Source organism: Panthera pardus, unplaced genomic scaffold (genome assembly GCF_024362965.1).
Source record: "Panthera pardus isolate Hobbes unplaced genomic scaffold, ASM2436296v1 HiC_scaffold_25, whole genome shotgun sequence".
In the NCBI taxonomy this organism is placed as follows: domain Eukaryota; kingdom Metazoa; phylum Chordata; class Mammalia; order Carnivora; family Felidae; genus Panthera; species Panthera pardus.
In genome coordinates, this window is record NW_026526821.1 from 84,192,263 (window position 1) to 84,212,991 (window position 20,729).

Consider the following 20,729-nt stretch of genomic DNA (forward strand, 5'->3'; position numbering starts at 1 on the left):
TTAAATATATAATCACCTTGCACATGATTTGGAGTATGGTTTGAGGTAGAGGCTAAGTTTCTTTTCTTTCCCCCAAGTGAATATCAAATCACCCAAGCACTATTTATTATCAAAAAGTCCTCGTCCCACTGCTTGGAAGTGTCATCTTTGTCTTAAATCTAGTGTCCATTTATGTAAAGGTCTGTTTCTGAGCCATCTATCCTGTTTCTTTCATGTTTGCCTCTCCTTTCACCATTGCCACAATGTCTTAATTACCATAACTTTATAGGTCTTGATACAGGGTACATATCCAACTTTATTAATCTTCAAGGGACCTTCAAGAATTTCTTGGATTTTTTTTTTTTTAAGTTTCTTGGGTATTTTTGGTGCTTTGCATTTCCATACATTTTAAAATAAACTTGTCATATTACACACTCACACACACCCATATCCACAAACCTACACACATACACCCACAGCAATTTTGAATGGATTTGCATAGAATCAATTTGGGAAGAACTGACATAACAATATTGACTCTCACAATCCATGAATATGGTGTAATCCTCCATTCATAGTTGACCCTTGAACAACATGGGTTTGAACTGTGCAGGTCCACTCATATAGTTTTTTGTTTTTGTTTTTTTATAAAGACAATACTATAATGTATTTTCCTTACCATTTTCTTAATACTGCTTTCTTTTCTACAGCTTACTTTATTGTAATACAGTACATAATACAAATAACATACAAAATATGTGTTAATCAGCTTCATGTTATTGAAAGGCATCTAATCAACATCAGGCTGATACAAGTTTGGGAGGAACCAAATGTTACAGTAAATTTTCAACTGTGCAGGGGTCAGCACCCCTAACATTTGTCATACTCAAGGGTCAACTGTAGTTAGGTCATCAATTTCTTTCAAAAATATTTCATAATTCTCTGTAGGGGTGTTGCAATTTTGGTTAAATTTATTTTTAGTTATTTGATATTTTGTATGCTATTAGAAATCACAGTTCTTTAAAAATCAATGTTATGCTTGTTCCCAATATATTCAATCATAACCGATCTTTGAATATTTACTTCGTACCTGCAATTCCGTTACATTAATTTACAAATTTAATAATTTTCCTACAGTTTTTGGATTTTTCTTTCTTTTTTAACGTTTATTTATTTTTGAGAGACAGAGAGAGAGCATGAGCGGCAGAGGGGCAGAGAGCGAGGGAGACAAGCTGAAGTAGGCTCCAAGCTCTCAGCTGTCAGCACAGAGACCGGCAAGGGGCTCGAACTTACAGACCCAGAGATCATGACCTGAGCCCAAGCCAGATGCTTAACCGACTGAGCCACCCAGACACCCCAGTTTTTGGATTTTTCTAAGCACATATCACCTATGAAAAAATAGCTTAATTTTTCCTTCCTAATTACCTCTTCTTTAAAATAATAAAACCCACAATAATCTAAATCTGAGTAATGTGTAATTCCTGTCGTCAATTCAGTAAAGAGATGCCAGTACACTCCATTTCCTTTCCACCTCACAGGCGCTCACGCTGCGACCAGATCACTGCCCCTTTTACAATCACTTCCAATCCCAGGAGAACTAGCAGAGCCTAGCGGTCTTGGAGGCGGGCTGCGGAAGCGCCCAGCCCTGGCACCCTGACCGCTCCACCCCGCGCCCGGACGCAGCCAATCAGCGGCCGCCTCTTACGAGCGCCCCATCGGCCAAAATGGCGGCGGCCGTTGGCGCGGAGACCCGCTTGTAGTTTCATTGCTTTACTCCTCCCGTTACAAAATGTGAAAGGAGGAGCGGCTGGCGGAGGGGGGTTATAGGCAATGAGTCGGCGAAGGAAACATGGGGACAGCCCTGGCCTGAAGAGCACGCCGCCCAAAGCGGCGGCGGCTGAGGAATGCAGCTCGGTGGTCGAGCCAGGGAAGAGGCGGCTGAGGTCGGCCCGCGGCTCAGGGCTCCGCAGGGCCGGAGAGAGGTCTCCCCGGCCCGTGCCACGACAAGAGCAGCCTCCAGCAGCCGCTTCGTGCAGTAAAAGTAACCCCGAGGGTGAGACGTCGGCAACGCGGCCTCTCCGGGCTTGTGCGCTGCAGCCCCACAGCCCGCTTGCCAAGGAGAAACCTGGGGTGCGGGTGGGGGTGGAGTCTGAAGTGTTTCCTTTCTCTGGGCTTCTCCCCTCGTGAATCCGAAAGGAACACGACGCCACTACCCCCGAGTTTGAGCTCTGCCCCGTTCGGTTTGACCACTCCCTTGCCGCCGCTACAGAAATAGGTCCTGTGATTTACCTGTTTGAGGAAGGGCGGCTATTTCTAGGCTGCTCCTCCAGTCAGCAGTGGCAGAGTGAGGAGAGCCGTCGGATAGACTTGCTGCCTTCACCTTGCTCCCAGGAGACTTATTCCCCTCCCCACTTAAACTTTTGCCCTGACTTGCTTAAGTGGAGGGGTCATATGAAAAGCCGTATCTATCTCTTTCCTCAAAGCTTTGGTGATGTCTCACCTCATTACGAATAAGCCGGAAGTTCCTGTGTATGCTGGCCCTCAAAGTAGGAAACTAAGGGCCCCCGAATATTCTGGTCAGTTGTTGGTGTTCCATTTTTTAAGGATTTCTAATAAATCCTGGTAGGCACTGCACTTCCAACAAATTGTGTTCTTAAAAGTCGGCTTTTGTTACCTTGTCTTTAGTTTACTCTCATAAAGCAGTTTTGGAAAGAACAACAACATTTCTTTGTAGAAATGTAAAAGTGTAACTAGGCAAAACTAACCAAGAAATGGGTCGTTAAAGCTTTTTAAAGTAATTGGTGTAAGTAGGATAGAGTTGATGAAAGAGGGCTAAACAGACTTTTACTGCTGGGAGCCGTTTGGTTTTTGAAATATATCTATAAATTATAGGTGGTTCCCAAAGCCTCCCAAGTTCCAGTGGTAATGAATGAAGTGATTAGATCATACACTGTTACACATTCATAGAGCTACTAGTCTATCTTAAAATACTTGCTATTTACAATGTCAAATTTGTCAAGTATTACAAGGATTTTTATGTGAAATATTTCAGTTGTGGTTAGAGTAATATCATCTCAGGGAGAAAATTTTATAATTGTACCATAAAAAGTAATCTAAGGGATATTTGACATTGGGGTATTATGAAGTAAAGTGATGCTTTGCAATGCAACAATTGTTTTTTAATCTTATTTTACTTAGAAAGGTATGAAACACCAAAGAGAGTGCTGAAAATGGATTTATTGTCATCTACCTTCAGTTCTCCTAATGATCCAGATGGACAGAATGATATCTTTTGGGATCAAAATTCTCCAATGACAAAACAGTTAGGTAATTTATTATTAATTAGCATTTTTATCTGGGTAAATATTTGGTAAATGATTAGGATTTAACTATAGAATTTCAGTCAGGTAGTAGCAGGAACTTTATACAACAGAAGTTTTTTGAGAATCTTCCGTGATTGTTATGATATGCTTGTGATGTCAGTGCACAGTGATCTAAGCCATGCTAATTAAAATTGTTTTCTAAGAAGTGACTGCTGTTTTTAAAAATTAAGTTTTTTGTTTACAGTTTATAGAAATGTTTTTGTTTCTTTAGGTAAAGGAAGAAGAAAACAGATTTACACTACTGATAGTGATGAAATCTCACATATTGTTAATCGTATTGCTCCTCAGGTAAATATCACTAGGTTTGTAGTTTATTTAAAAACCGTGAAAATTATGCTACTAGGCCCACATATAGTTCACTTGGATGAGAAAAATTTGGTCTTTTACAGTTCTTCTGAAAATAGAGCAGTTAAAGGTTACTTTTACCTTTTCTACTACTGAAATGTAGGTTTTGAAAAAAGGGACATAATGTATAATTGGTAATATATATTTTCCTAAGAATGTATCTTACTTTAATTTTTTTAGTGATGAAATTCGACTAGAGCTTTGCGTTTATTTTTTTTATAATTTTTTTTTTTAACTTTTATTCAGTTTTGAGAGAGAGTCAGAGTGTGAGTGGGGGAGGGGCAGAGAGCGAGAGGGAGACACAGAATCTGAAACAGGCTCCAGGCTCTGAGCTGTCAGCACAGAGCCTGATGCGGGGCTTGAACTCACAAACCGTGATATCATGACCTGAAGTCAGACACCCAACCGACTGAGCCACCCAGGTGCCCCTGTGCTTATTTTAATGTTGTTCAACCATATATGGCCTCATTTTTAACGTTACTAAAATAATAGAATCAAAAAATAAAAATTTAAACTTTTAAGTTTTTTGTGAGTGGTATTTGTTTACGGTCTACAGCCTACTTTTTCCCCATTAAAATTGCTCTTCTTAATACTTGTGGACTAATAAGATCATTGAGCAACATTCATAAAAGTGGAAAGAACACTAGATTTGGAGTCAGTTCTGAGTCCACCTCCTAAACTGAGTGACCATATGCAAATCACTTAAGTTCTCAGAACTTCATTCAGATATAAACTAGAATTAGTACTTGTCTTGCCCTCTCCATTGGACTATTAGGAGGAATAAATTAGTTAAAAATTCTTTGTAAACTAAAGAGCACTATAAATGTAAGGTTGTGTTATAGTTTATGATAGTTATTTGCTATCATAGAATCATCTTCAAAAGTTTCTTTCTCTTTGTTTCAGTTCCTGTACTGCTTGAATGAAATAGAAATACAAGTTTAGGGGTGTCTGGGTGGCTCAGTTGGTTAAGCTAAGCTTCTGATTCTTAGTTTTGGCTCAGGTCATGATCTTGTGCTTATGGGATCAAGCCCTGCATGGCGTTCTGCTGACTGCATGGAGTCTGCTTGGGTTCTCTCTCCCTCTCTCTGCCCCTGCCCTGCTCACGCTTTATCTTTCTTTCTCAAAGTAAATAAACTTTAAAAAAAAAAAAAAGAAAGAAATATAAAGTTTAAGTCAACCTCCGTTTTGATCCTCTTCTCTCTCTTTTTCTTATTTAACAATATTTAAGTCTAGAAAACATTTTAGTTTGGGATTTTTTCCTTGACATACCCTTATCAAGGGTTTATTGTTTATGGTAAACAATAGATGGCACTGGCCCAAAGTGTGGTTACAAGGAATCACCATCATCCAGGTGAAGGAGACAGGAAATAAAGTTTTCTTTAGTGGCTATAAAACATCTGAAATTACAGTTAGCACAGTCAAAACAACTATGTTGCTACTAGCTCTGCATTCCATGTTTGGCATGTCATAGAAATTCATTTTACATATGGTTCAGTAGTTAAATAGCTTTTATGCCACGATACTATTTACTTCATAAGTTAACAATAGATCTTCATTAGTTGTGGGTTTCACATGAAAGAAGCATATAAAATGTGTTTGGGCTGGTCAGCTTAAATTGTGATAAAAAGGTAGTTGAATAAATTACTGGACCCTTTACCTAAGTGGGCTGGAAATAATAGCTCACATAAAGAAGTGGCAACAATATGCAAGTCGTAACTTGTATATAAGAAAAAATACAGTGAAATTAGTTGCTTTTAAATGTTACTTTTTTCAACTAAGCACTTTTAAAGGCTATAGATATTTGGTAGTATCAAGGTCTTTTAAAAAGACTGACATGTTCTCATAATGACATAATCATGCTTTTTATTTTTAGGTGAGTTACCCCCTCAAATAGTTATTCAAGTCACCTTGGTATTTTCAGAGGTGACATTTTTTTAAAATATGTACTTCCATATTCAGTGGACAATCATTTCACTTTCTTCAGGGATACTTTTCATATGGTGTTTGTTTGAAGATGTATATTTTTTCATCATTTTTATACAACTACACACTGTATATAGGAGTAAATGAAGTAATATGTTCAGATACCTTATAGCACCTGGATTGTAGTTGGAAATCAATGAATTATGCAATTCTTATTAAAGACATTTTAAAAATATAATTAATATAAAAACATACAAGGGCCCTTGTATACATAAAATTGGACATATAAAGCTGTCCTACCTTTATTCTCTAAAAAAGTCAATTAATTTTAAAATACTTGGTAAATGGACAAAGTGCCCATAATTAAATCATTAAGAATGTTATTTTCCCTAAATTCAAGGTTGTTGAAGCAAAAGTGGAAATATATAGAGTCTAAAAGTAAACTTACTGATTTACTGGAGTATTTTTTGAAACTAAAATCTACTAGGTTCAAGTGGACATCTAACAAAACTGCTAAACTGCTTGTTGATTGAGGATTTTAAAGTATCAAGTTGTAGGGATCTTTTCACCTAAACCTAGCAAATAAATGTAAACTGATATATTCTTTATGCCTAGCATTTTGTTAGATGCTGAACTATAATAATCATAAGATCATTCCATGCCTTCAAGTATCCTATAATCTAGTGATAAGATTATTTTTACCTTGTGTGATATTATGTTCATTCTGAGTACTGTGTTCATTCTAAGTACAAAAATAGAGTAGAAAATGGTTAACCTATTTGATTTGTTGGTTTGGTTTGTAACTAATGAATAAACTCATTTTCTAATTTTTCGCTTGATCAGATGACTGAAAGACATAGCAAAAATATCCAGGATTAAAATGGCTTTTTCCTATCCATCATAGTGGTCAAACTTCTCTTTCTCCTTTCTCTACTTATTTTTGTTCTTATTCCTACCTTATTCTTAGCATTAGTTCTAACCTTGCACTTTCTAACTCATTTGTGAGTTAGTGCAGTCCTGTTGACCTGAATTCTAAGTGTTCCCAATTCAGGTCAACATGGATTGTCCAACTTTAGATAAAGATTATGATGGGGATAGTGAAAATATGGAGAATCAGGTGATACAGAAAGAATTCCATATGAATCTCTATTCTTAGGAAGTCAGTTTTCTTTTGATAATAACTATGCCTTTGCCATTAAATATGCACTTGTTAAATTCTTAGAACTTAATTTTTTTTTGAAAATAAGGAAATACAAATTCTGAATATTTTCATTTCCTGAAACATAAATGGATCACTTCTTGCAACTTGTTATTGCCATCCTCCAACTTCTCATTGTTCTGTGCTTGTTTAGTAAACTATCACCTTACCACAGTTTATTGCTTTAGGAAGATGATTCAATGTAGTTAGTTTTTCTTTCTTTCTTTCTTTCTTTCTTTCTTTCTTTCTTTCTTTCTTTCTTTCTTTCTCTTTTCTTTTTTTCTTTTCTTCCTTCCTTTCCCTTTCTTTCTTTTTCTTTTCTTTTTTTCTTCCTTCCTTTCCCTTTCTTTCTTTTCTTTCTCTCCCTTTCCCTCTCCCTCCTTTTCCCTCCCTCTCCCTCCCCCTCCTTCCCTTCTTTCCTTCCTTTGTAAACATATCTCTTTTCCCTTCTGCCAAAGGATGAAAAACCAACAACAAACTCCATGCTAGGCATGTGGATTGGTGCTTCTGCTATTCCTTGTACTCCTAGTGTAGCAAAAGGCAAATCAAGAACAAAAATCAGCTGCACAAAGTAAGTTCAAACTTTTCAGCTTTTCTGACATTCAGTGGAGTAAATATATTTAATAATACTCTGCTTTGATTTTGTAAATCTATTAAAATATTTATAAATTACTTTTTTCAGTTTTGACATGTAAAACTTTAGACTTAAAATAATTGTGTTGAAATTTTGAGTTTTAATATATTAAAATATGTTTGATAACAACTGAATATTTATAATGACTCTTAGAAGCTTTCTTAATTATGACTTTTTAAATGTTTAATAGGTTGAAAACACAAAATCAAGAGGAAGAACTTATGAAATTGGCTAAGCAATTTGATAAAAATATGGAAGAGCTAGATGTGATTCAAGAGCAAAAGAAGAGAAATCATGATTTTATCCAGACAATTTCAGAAGCAGAGACTTTCAGTAATTATAAAGATAATGTACAGATGCAGTTATTACATGATATAGTTCCAGAAATAGATAATGCTATAATGAAGAACCCAATGGAAGAAAACACCAAAATGTCTGAGATAAATGATCAAAATAGCAGTCAGAAGCCATTTGACCAAAATGCTGAAGCAGCCTTTAATGCCATTTTTGATGGCTCTACTCAGAAATGTAGTGGACAGTTCAGCCAAGATCTGTCAGATGCTTTTTTGAACACAAGTAATACTACCTTTGGAAAGAAAAGCGCTTTGAAAAAGGAGAAAATCATTACTAATGAAACTCTGGTCACTGAAAAACTGCCAGATAAAACCCCAGGATCACTTTCTTGTCAAGTAGATACTCTTGGAATGACAAATCCATGTGTGACTTCCTACACTGAGAAGCCAGAAGCTTTTAATAAACACCTTGATGCATTTCCTACCAGTGATTTTGAGGATGATTGGGAAAACTTACTAAATAATGAACCTTTTGTTATGCAAAACGTCAAAATGTATGAACTTTCCCCAGCTCCTAAAAGAGCCCAGGTTGCTGATCAAAAGAGTATTTGTAACTTTAACAATAAGTGTGATAAACATAAGTCAAGAATGAATACAAGCCTAGGTGCCAGGTTAAGGGATTCAAAAATTGTACAAGATCTCCCTTCAAAGACACATAACAAGGAATTAATAGATTCTGGAAAATACAGTTTTTCACTAAATCCAAATGATGAACCAAACAAATTGCCATCCAGTGGATATATAATGAAACTTGAGAAATCTTTCAATAAAATTGTTCAAGACTGTTCAGTTGCATCTAATCTGACAAAAGTAAAAGATATGCATACTAAATTTACTTCTAACGTAAATACTTTTGAAAAGTCTACTTTGAACACAGGATATTCTAATGAAGAAGAAAATAAGTCCATTTTTAATCAGTCTTTTAAAGCACCTGCTAATATAAATCCTTTTGGCTCTGCAACTTTGGGCAATGAAACCAGTGTTTATAATACAAATCAGACTAATGCATCAAAGTTAGGTTCTTTCTTTGATGACTGGAATGATCCATCATTTGCCAATGAAATTGTTAAAGCATGCCATCAATTAGAGAATACCTGGGAAGCAGATGATGTAGATGATGATTTATTATACCAAGCATGTGATGATATTGAAAGACTAACTCAGCAACAAGACATTAGAAAGGGCAGCAAGATACCAGAAAGTACACTTGAGATCAATAATAGTTCCAAACATGGAGCCAAAAACATATTTACTACATCTAAACAAGAAAGTCAGTTGGTGCAATCAAAACATTTGAATCTCAGCAGCATTTCAGGGCACACATCTTTCACAAATAGCTCACAATTAAATAAACCAGTGAAGATGGATAAAAGGGAAATCTGTGGAAATTCTCCAAGTTTTTTAGGTGCTACAACAAATTTGACAATATACTCCAAGAACTCAAATTGTCATATCAATAATCTGCATTTCTCCTGGAATAACACTGATGTTCCAATACAAGTGAAAAGTCCACAGTCAGTTCTTATGGGAAGTTCAAGTTTGAATGTGAGTTCAGATTATAGGAATACAGAAACTGCTACTTATAAGAAGAAATTAAGTACTCAGCATCTGTCCCATAGGAGCACAAGAGATGGAGATCAGAGTGGCCTTAACAGAACAGTTAGATTTCCTAAGTATACATTTACAAAGATGAAAAATTCTCAAATTCTTTCCCAGTTTAATCAAAATTGTCTACCAGGAAGTATTTCTGATACCAAAATTACACAGGGTTTGGAGAAAAATAAAACTCCTGTCCACTCGTTTTGTGGGAGGGCTATTCAACAACAGTGTTTGGTGAAACGTTCTGAATCTTTGAAACAGCCTTCAAAAGGTATGTATAAAGTAGTTTGAAAATTATCACCTGGGAAAGTAGCTAACCTAGTTATTTGTTGTATCGAATTTGTGTAACATGTAAGATTGAAAAAGTATGACATTTAACTAGAATTCTTAAAGTGACTCTTAGGAATAATTATGCTGTAATATACAAAGAGGGGTGATTTATGTTTTCAAAAGACTGCATCAGATTCTTTCCCAGCTTTTAATTCAGTGACTAGCATATAGTAGGTATTCAATAAATATTTGTTGAATGTTTTCTGAATTATTTACTAGGAAATTGTACTTTTAGATCTATTTCCAAGAGATTATGTTTACTAAATATCTCATTGTTTTAAAACTTCATTCATACTCCTATGTTTAGCAGAACATTGAGGTGAGCAATATTTGAAAATTCAGAGCATTCTAATTAAACACATTTGCTGTGATGGTTAGAATTGCAGTTTGCTTACTCAGTACAGCCTGTCATCTTTGATTTTTCTGATTCCTCTCCCACAATTCTATCAAGTTGCATTGTTTCTATCTCAGAAAAATACATCTTAAAATTGTCCATTTTCCTCACTCAACCTCTACTACCCTTATCCAAGCTAACATTTCTTGACTAGATTCCTGCAGTTCTTTTATCTGTCTCTTTTCAGCTCTAGTCTCCAAACCGTAGAGACTGTTTTTTTTAATTTTTAAAAACAAATTTTTTTTGAAAACAAATTTTTTTAAAAACAATTTTTTAAACAAATTTTAAAAATTTTTTTAATTTTTAAAAACAAATAGGCAAACATGGCATTCTTGTGCTTAACCACAGCCTTCAATGATGGCCATCATCTTTCAAATAATATTCCAACTTTACACTGATCTACAAGGCCCTGGATTATCATTCCTTGCCTGCCTACCTTCTTTTTTACCTCACCTACTAAGTAAGTTTCAGTTACATTAGCTGTCTTTCAGTTCTCAAACAGCATAGTTTCTTTCCTAGTTCAGGAGCTCTGACTATGCTGTTCCCAACTAAAACTATTTCTTCCTGATGTTTGTCTCCCCTTCTCCCCACCCCCATCCGTCTTTTGGTTGGTGCTTTTTTATCCTTAGGTCTCAGTTTAAGTATGACCTTCTCACAGAGACCTTCCTTGAACAATCTATAGGTCTTTTCCTTGTCATTTTCCATCATCTCTCTTACTTCTTTTATCACAGTTTGCAATTAAGTATTGATTATTGTCTGTCTTATCTGTGAATACCTAGACCTACCACAGCATCTCCCACATAGAAGATGTTTAGTAAGTATCTGAATGAATACCATGTAGTATAATGTGAAAAACCTGTTATTCACTGATACTGTAATCTTTTTTAAAAGGCACTGTATCTGGCATAACTACTTGTACTTCTTAATGTCCAGTTCTTTCTCACAGCCTTACATTTTTACAGATGCTATTTCCTTCACCGAAACATAGTACCCCCACATGCATATACCAAATCTGCCTGGCCATTTTCCATTTGTCCTTTAAAACACAGTATGTTTTTATTCAGCTCAATAATTTAGGTTCACTTTCTCTGGGTTTCTCCAATACCCAGCTTTAACTTCTGTTATAGCATTTACTATGCTAGCTTGTAATTACAGATGTTTTTTAATCAGTCTCCCTCACTTCGGGCTAATATTAGGATTTTTATCTATTATGTAGATCAATGCTAATAAGGTGAGGGAGATTTTATCTTCTTTTAACATTACATCATTGTTTTGTGTTTAGATTCTAGATGGTGCTTTTGTTGGCATTACTGCTCAACTTTCCTATTTAAGTGATCTTTTTTTTTTTTTTTTACTCGTAACAGTAATATGCTCGTTGTTTAAGAAGAAAGAAAGCAGAGTAAATTAATTTGAAGTGAAAAATTAAATTCTCAGTTTTTCTTTTTGCACAGCCATGCCTCAGAAAAACCATAGCTAACAGTTTAGAATACATCATTTAACATTTTCTGTGCATATAAAAATGTCCGTGTGTGTGTGTGTGTGTGTGTGTGTGTGTGTGTGTATGCCTATACATCTATCAGATGGAATTATATGCTATGTACCTACTATTTGGCAACTTGGTTTTGCCTTCACTTAACATAGCTATCTTTTCCAGTTTTGTTTTGTTTTTTTTTTTTTTTGTAATGTTTATTTATTTTTGAGAGAGAGAGAGAGAGAGACAGAGTGCAATTTGGTGAAGGGCAAAGGGGCAGAGAAGGAGACACAGAATCTGAAGCAGGCTCCAGGCTCTGAGCTGTCAGCACAGAGCCCAACACAGGGCTCAAACCCATGTACCGTGAGATCATGGCCTGAGCCGAAGTCGGATGCTTAACTGACTGAGCCACCCAGGCACCCCTCTTTTCCAGTTCTATGTATAGTTTTGCTTCAGTCCTTTTAATGACTGTATAGTATGTCATTATATGGATGTACCTTGATTTATTTAACTGCCTCTCTATTGACAGGAAGTTCAGTTTGGTTGCATTTTTTACATTACAAACAATACTCCAGTGAATATACTTCTACATAAATTTCTGCATGCTCCTGTGATTGTATCTGTTAATTACTGAAAAATTGATGTAAGAATGTTTTGAAGTTTAGTGGATGTCATTAAATCTTCCCAAAAAGTTTCATCAATTTATATTCTTATCAACACCAACAATTAATATTTCCCTATATTATAGCCTAGATATTTTGAAACTTTAAAAATTGTCGTTAATCTATAATTTTTATTTTTATTTAAATAAATCATTTAAATAATTTAAGTTTATATTTAAGTAAATGTATTTAATTGGACCAAACTCTCAACATGAAATTATGTAAATACAGTTATAATTATGTTAAAGAGTACTAAAGATCTCTCTGGAATATTTGAGTTTTCCCAAAACTATCTACTACCTTATCTGCATATTTTATGAGTGGATAATCTGCCTTTCAGTTTATCTTATCAATTTTTTTAAATTTACTGATAGTACCTAATCTTCTAATTAACATTAATCTTCTATTTTCTATTGTTTCCACTTTATTTTACTTTGTTTTGTAGCAAGCTACTTTCTAGAGAACATCTTTGAAACAAAACCCATTTAACCCTTGTTTTAAGGCAGGGTTTGGTAAACCATGGCCCATCCACATCCAGCCCAGAGCCTGTTTTTATGCAGCCAGCATGCTAAGATGTTTTTCACATTTTAAATAGTTGAGGAAATCAAGAGAAAAGTAATATTTCATGACCTTTGAAAATTACATAGAATTCAGATTTCATTGTCCATAAACTAAGTTTTGTTTGAACACAGTCACATCATTTATATTGTCCATGGCTGTTTTCATGCTACAATAACAGAGCTGAAGAGTTGCAACAAGAGACCATATGACCTTCAGAGGTTAATATATTAACTTTCTGGCCCTTTACAGAATTTTTTTTTTCTTCCTGATTTCTGCCTTATAATAAAGATTAAGAAGAGCCACTCTTAGGGCGCCTGGGTGGCTCAGTCGGTTGAGTGTCAGACTTAGGCTCAAGCCCTGCATCAGGCTGTGTGCTGTTTCAGAATCTGTGTCTCCTCTCTCTGCCCTTGATCATGGTCTGTATCTCTCTCTCAAAAATAAACCAACATTTAAAAAAAAAAAAAAAAAGAGCCACTCTTGCTTTGTACCTTGAAATAGTTTGAAACTTTGCCATGTATGTTTATTGCAGAATGAGCTAAAGGAAGGGCTGATGAGAGAAAAGGGTGACTCTCTCTAAATCAAATTTTCATGGTGTGACTTTATATCATTTGAAATTATTTTTCCAAGAATTTCACCATGTTAGTTGTAAACCCAGTTTTAGGGAGCTATGTTCTTTTCTGCTGTCATGGATTATTAATCTGTTTTCCTTCCAAACTTGTGGTCAATTGAATGCAACTGTGTATGTGTGAATTCTGAGTTTCTTGTATTTCTCAGCTTTGAGACTAAAATATTAGATGATTAGTCAAGCTAATTATAAAGTATCTTGTAGCATCTTTCTATAGGGAGAAATAGCTACAAATCTGTGAGGTAATAAGTTTAGGAAATAAGTCATCAGAGTCATCTAGGGAGTTTATCTGAAATATTTCTCTCTTACCCTGAATACCCTCTCCCATTTCCAATTATACCAAGAAAGGAAGGGGAGACAGATAATCTATTTTGGACAAATAATCTCCCTTAGGTAATAAGAGAAATGTCTTAGAACAAATTCTAAACCTGTGTCTAGATGTTAGTGTAAATAATATTTCTCTGCCAACAGTACTACAGATTGTTATTCTATGAGAGACAGATTTTACAACATAAACAGTTTTACCAATACAAGGTTGCTTAAATATGATGGTCTTAATTTTCAAACATCATTTAAATGAGAAAATATGTTTGCTAATTTCAAAGTTTGATTCTTATTAGCATTACATAGATAATCTAATATTTTAGCTCAAAGTGACTTAACTCTGGAATTAAATTCATTTTATTAGAACTCAGTATTTTGGCAGAGGTAGAATTGGATGTTACTAAAATCAAACTTAATTTTATTTTCATTTACTTAATTTAAAACACATTGTTTATTTTATAGTACATTTACCTAAAGTATACTAAAAGCATACTAAAATATGCTGCATAGGAATGTCAGAATGCTTCACATTTTTATATATTAAAAAGACATTCGAATTGAAGTTTTCATTCAGATATTAATGCTCTTTGAAATAATCTTTTTAAAATATTTTTAATGTTTATTTACTAGAGAGAAAGAGAGATAGTGAGCATGACTCAGGGAGGGGCAGACAGAGAAAGGGGGAAAGAGGATCAGAAGCCAGCTCTGTACTGACAGCAGAGAGCCCTATGCAGGGCTCAAACTCACAAACTGAACCATGAGATCATAACTTGAGCCAAAGTTGGACATTCAACCAACTGAGCCACTCACGTGCCCCTGAAATAATTTTCTAATGTTTATATAAAATGTGTCCTCCAAATAAAAACATCTGACAGTGAATTATATATTTATTGACATGATAGATTTCACTGGATCACTCTAAAACATTTTTTCCTGAATGGCTAAAATGAAAATCTTAGAGCTCTCTAGAGGAAAAAAAATTAGCATGAATATTGATACAGCTTATAGTAAATGTATACTATTTAAGGTGTTGGTATTTGAATTCATTATATTTTGACTACCTTTCTGTTGAAGTTTATATATTACATCTAAAATCCCAGGTTTTGGGGATACCTGGGTGGCTCAGTATGTTATTAGGCATTGGACTTCGGCTCAGGTCATGATCTCATGGTTCACAAGTTCGAGCCCTGCATCAGGCTCTGTGCTGTCCCCCTCTCGTACTCTGTCTTTCTCTTTCTCAAAAATAAATAAAGCATTAAGACAATTAAAAAGTAAAATAAAATTCTAGTTCTTAAAAAATACTCATTTGTCAATTATGTAAATTAGATTTTATTCATAAGAATTATATGCTGGGAAGTCAAAATGTACAGTTTTAATCAAATGAATTTTATCACACTGTGAAAGGTGTATAAAATAGGAACGGATTGATCAGTACTTGATTTTCTTTTGGCCTAGAACACTGTATCTGTACATCAAATATCGTATTTAGTAGTTTAGTGTGATTTAATAGTTATACCAATGTGGCAAGTCTGGATGATAAAAGTAAAAAATTAAAACTCATGTTCAAGATGACTGTGTAGTCTATAAAAGTAATATCTATATTTTGTTTAATTTTTAGAGGAAGAAGAGAAAAATAAAAAATATTCTCCTGAAGAAATTCAAAGAAAAAGACAAGAAGCACTGGTTCGAAGAATGGCCAAAGCACAGGCATCATCTGTAAAGGCAGCTCCCACTTAACTTGATTTCTTTTATGAAATATTATTTGGAAGACTTAACAAAGACAGTTAATAACTATCTATGATAGGGAATATTCTTTCTTGATTTCTCTGTGAGAAATTTAATGCTGAGTTATAAAGCATGGACTTCTATTTTATTTAATAAATCAGTGTTTGCAGTGGTTAATGAAACCTTTCCTTGAAGAGGTATGTGAAAGTAATTGCATATACGTTTTAGAAATTCAGGAAAGTTAGTAATTATGGTATAAAATTATACAGAATAAAGGAGTTATTTTTTCAAATATTGTGGATCATCCAAAAATAGGTAATTTGCTAATTTTTTTATTGTAATAACTTCCTAATACAAAGCTTCATCTTACTAAGAAATGAGACTTTAAAAAAAATTTTTTTCATGTTTATTTTTGAGAGACAGAGTGCGAGCAGGAGAGGGGCAGAGAGAGAGGGAGATACAGTCTGAAGCAAGCTCCAGGCTCTGAGCTGTCAGCACAGAGCCTACTGTGGGGCTTGAACTCCCAAATTGCAAGATCATTACCTGAGCCAAAGTCGAATATTTAACCAACTGAGCCACCTAGGCTCTAGAGAATTTTTTTTTTAGTCTTACTTTCAGTAACTGTTTCTTAAAGGTTTTATAGATTTCTGAATCTTAAAAATACTTCCATTTTCTTAGAAACGTGGTTGGTGGGAAATAAAGGACTTCGATTTATTTGTAGGGAAATTGCTATTTTCAATTCCTAGTCTGAAATAGATTTTAATTTTAATTTTCTAAAACATGATGCATTTTGGAAAGCTTCCACTAATTTTAGGGAAAATGCTGATTTAAGAAGTTTAGAAAAAAAGAAAGTAGACTGGCTAAGTTATATAGCAATATTAACATTTAGAATTGTCAGAAACTTTAGATGTCATCTGGTCCAGCTTCTTTATTGTATGGGTGAGAAATGGATACTGTTCTGAAAGTCACAAGGCAAGTTAAAGCTGTTCTGTGATTAGAATGATTGCTATCATTCTAATGAACACCTAGACAATTATGCCAATTGCTACAGAGTATTAATCAGTATTTAAAATAACTTGTTTGTAGGAGCATTAATTATTTCATAGTATAAAACTAAAAAAATAGTAACAAAAAGTACATTAAGGTCTGTTTAATAATCTCATTGTTTCTTGTATTAAAGAATTTTATCATTCCATGATATAAAAATGAGAATCTTTCTCTTTTCAGTTTTCCTACAACTATTAAATTTTCCTTTGATTAAATTTTCTGACTTTTACCAATTTGTTTTTCTCTATTACTCTGTTGTTTCTATTTGCCTGTCTAAAATTCTCTAAACTAGAATTGAAAATCTCAGCGGAAGTCATAAGGGCAGTAAGAATGCTTTATGTATCCTAAATGGCTTTAGGAGACCTGATGAAAGTTATAGATGTGAAACACTTATTAGTATGTTCACCACTACTCTGGTGTCTTAGAGCTATATGATAATATCAATATAATTAATGCATTTTAAGGTATTGCTATATAGAGATATACCACTTCAAAAATTGTATATTCATGTATATAGTGAAATAACATATTCTAGGTAACCTTTATTATTTGTCCAAAAATATATAATAAAGACCCTAAATAAATATAGGTAAATTTTCTATGTAAGAAATGATGAACTGAGATTCTTTATTTTTTCTAAAGTGGCTTCACTGTGTTCTTACTATGCTTTGGATATCTCTTCCTTTGTTTAAGTTCTTCCCTTCCTGCCATTTGCTTCCTCTATAGCCCATGCCTTTAGCCAATTCTGTCCCTTCTTTAAGACTCAGCCTAATAAATCTCAGTTTCTTTGAAACTCATACCTGACCATTCTCACTGAAATTGATTTCTTTCTGATGATGGTGGTAACATTTCTTAGATGTTTCATGGGGGCAATCCTGTAATGTCATGTATGTTATTCAGGTGTATATGTATCCTGGTAATATTTCTACAATTTCTTATTTTGTATTTTCTTCCTAGTGTTGCCATATTTTCACACAGCCTATACTGCCATTTACTGAATAGTTTTCTTAAAGGGATGACTTTTTAAAAGGAAACTTTATAGTACTTATGGCTGGTAGGTGGAACAGTAAATGGCCCAGCACATTTCAACCTGAACATGATTGGTTTTCTAGGGTTACTCCTGTTCAAATTCTCCTTTCCTATCCTGATTCTTCTCTTAGCTATTGTTGGAAATAGTGGAGTCAGTGGCCCTTCAGTGAGCACACAGAGGGCTGCGTAGTTTCTCTGGCTTGGCTCTTTCCAATCTCTATGAAATCTGTTTCCACACAAAGAAAGGGCAATTGGTAGGCCTGGCAGCTCTATTCCAGCTCAAGTTCTGCTCAGGCTGGCTATAGAAAAGCTGACAGTGATAATGCCATTATTGCAGGAAAGTCTACTACAGAATAAAGTTCATCTGTCACTACTCTTTCTTGCTGCATATAGGCAAACCTGAACCCAGGAAGACTTGGGTTGCTTATTACACAAAGAGTCAGTGGTATGCAGGCATGTACCACACCTTAGGAAATAGTGCTTATATGCTACTCTGTTATCACTAACTTTTACATTCCTGAGAACAGAGGCACCTTACTTCTCTCTGTCTACCCAGTACTGATACTCAGTGGTTACTTATCAAATATTTTATGAATTTAGATATATTCTGATGGCAGATTCTGCCTCTTCCTACTTGAAGCAATCTGATTCCCTGAGCTATCCAGGATTAGAAAATGTTTCAAGAAACAATTTAAATTTAGCCTAACACTGATTACTGTAAGTGATAATTTAAAGTCTGATTATGATTTTCAGTTCTTGCCAGGTTGTAGTGATCAGAATCACTTGTGGGACTCAAAAACAAAACAACAAACTTGTGCCTTCTCTTAGACTTCATAAATGAGTACCTCTAGGGGTAGATTTCAGATATGTGTGCATTTAAAGTTCATTGACTAATAGCCAACAGGGTTGAAAAGAAACCATAATTGCAAAATTTATATAAGTTGCTAAATGCTTTATTTACCATGCATGGTTCTAAGAAATTTACATTAACTAATTTACTTCTCAAAACAACTATGTAAATAACACTTTTACTACCATTTTATAAAAAAAGGACAGTGAAGTATGCATATTAAGTGACTTCCTCAAGGTCACACAATTAGAAAGTAGTTGGAGTTTGAACCCAAGTAGTCTGATTTCAAATATTGTGATCTTAACTATTGAGCATACTATCATTCATGGAAACTATTCATAAAAATCATTTGTCTATGGAAATTATATATACAAGAAAGAATTGTAACATTTCAGGCACATGTGCCAAAAACTCACAGGAATTCTGTAGCTTAATCGTATATAGCTCAGGAGAGTTTTTTCCCAATCCCAGTTGCTGTAACAGATGACTCCTATACTTTTATGTGAGCATGTGGGTGGGTATTGATTATATGAATCCACATAGGGATCACCTTTTTCATTCAACCTCTAAACAAAAGAGTAGAGAAATACATAAAATGTATAGCTACTTAAAATGTCTTCATTTTACTTCACTATTTTGTAACTTCTGGGTGTTCTGGTTTTAATTCTATTGGGGAAAGCTTAATTGCCTAGTCTAAGATGAAATGACATACCTCAAACTGCTAGTAAAACTCTGATCCAGGTAATAAAGTTAAGGTTTCTGGTTAGATTCACATTATATAGAAGAGTGGTATTCTGCATTTGTTACAACATGTTGTTGTTAACTCCAACTCACACAGATTAAAGTTGGGAAAAGGAAAAAGTAATAGTGTTTTCAGGTAATTCTAGATTTTCTTCTCTGATACTACACAAAAACTCAAGAAGTGGTCATTTCTTAAAAGATAGATATAACTTCTGTTTCCAGCCAAGATGGAATATTGAGGACTGCATGTACCTGTCTTACTGAAAGAACGAAATAAGCAAACTACATCAAAAAGTGGACTTCAAGACTTGACCTCAGACAATGAGGAAAATAATCCCTGAAGATGAGGAAACAAACAAATGGAGCCCTATGATTTTCCCAGCTTACTGCCTTGAGGGAGTTTCCAGGACATGATGCAAGGAAGCAGAACTGAGGAAGAGCCCAGTAGACTTACTGAGTGAAAAAGTGGAGCTGAGAGTCTAGGGAAACCAAATTAGCTTGAGTTCACAGGATAGAGTACCACTGAGAAGAGAAGACTGAACTCCAGAGATCTGCAGATGATCCCCCTTAAGATTATTAAACTCAGTACTGATCAGCACATACATGTGAGGAAGTGGAGGCTGAAGAAAGAGATATTCAAAAGGATTAGAGAGAACAAACATTATCCAGTGCTCACAAGGGTCTAGTAACAATGCCAGTTCTCACCAACCACAAGTCACTGGGTAGTAATTTGTCCTAGTAATAGGAAATGCTTTGCGCTAGGTTGCACTACTATGGTACCCCCTACCCAACAAATCATAAAAGCAAGGTCAAGAAGGATCAAACCATTCCCATATTACAACTGTATCCTAGAAAAAAGCTCAAAAGTACTTATAAAAAACAAAACCCAAATGCCCAGCACTTATGAGATAAAATTCACAGTGGCTGCCCTCTAAAGATGACTAGGCATACAAAGAAACCTGGATGTGATGCAGATGTTAGAATTAACAGGTAACATTACAACAGCCACAGTTGTTACACTTATTCAAAAAGCTAAGTAGAAACATGGAGGATACTAAAAAGACTAAACACAAACTTAGAGATGAAAGGTACAATGTCTGAGGTGAAAGTACAGTAGATAGGATTAATGGCAATTAGACATTGCAGATTAGTGACTAATGAACTTGACATATCAATAGGAATTACTCAAAATGAGAAAAAAGAACAGTGAGTTGTAGAACAATTTCAAGTAGCCTAATGTATGATTAATTTGAGTCTCTGAAGGAGGAAGGCAGAGAGGATAGCATACAAGACATAATCGCCTAACAATTTCCAGACTTTTATGAAAACTATTAACCTACAAATAGAAGAAAGTCAATGAACTCCAAGTATAAGAGATATGAAGAAAACTACCAAACCATATCATAACTGGTGATAAAATCATGAAGCAGTCAAAAAAGAGAAGAACAAAGGAACAAAGATGAATATGTCAGAATTCTTATTAGAAACAATCTGAGAAGACAATGGATAAACATTTTGAAAACACTAACAGGAAAAAAACCTGTCTACCTAGAATT

General features: G+C 34.7%; 1 protein-coding gene across 6 annotated transcripts; it reads left to right on the forward strand.

Annotated features, from left to right (window-relative positions):
* Nucleotides 1-1,666: 1,666 nt before the first annotated feature.
* On the forward strand, nucleotides 1,667-17,350 carry ETAA1 (ETAA1 activator of ATR kinase). Of its 6 annotated transcripts, none has more exons than XR_008417876.1 (8): nucleotides 1,667-2,032; nucleotides 2,463-2,555; nucleotides 3,178-3,306; nucleotides 3,574-3,650; nucleotides 7,287-7,399; nucleotides 7,653-9,685; nucleotides 10,870-10,952; nucleotides 15,400-15,512. XR_008417876.1 is itself a non-coding variant. In XM_019439601.2 (7 exons), the coding sequence occupies exons 1-7, from the start codon at nucleotides 1,810-1,812 to the stop codon at nucleotides 15,516-15,518; spliced, it is 2,787 nt and encodes a 928-aa protein (XP_019295146.1). In that variant the 5' UTR covers nucleotides 1,667-1,809; the 3' UTR covers nucleotides 15,519-17,350. The 6 variants fall into 6 exon arrangements, 4 of the variants coding, with proteins under 4 accessions (XP_019295146.1, XP_019295213.1, XP_019295400.1 ...); XR_008417875.1 differs by having other exon boundaries at nucleotides 10,870-13,248; nucleotides 15,400-15,508; XM_019439601.2 differs by lacking the exon at nucleotides 10,870-10,952 and having other exon boundaries at nucleotides 15,400-17,350.
* The last annotated feature ends 3,379 nt before the right edge of the window (nucleotides 17,351-20,729 follow it).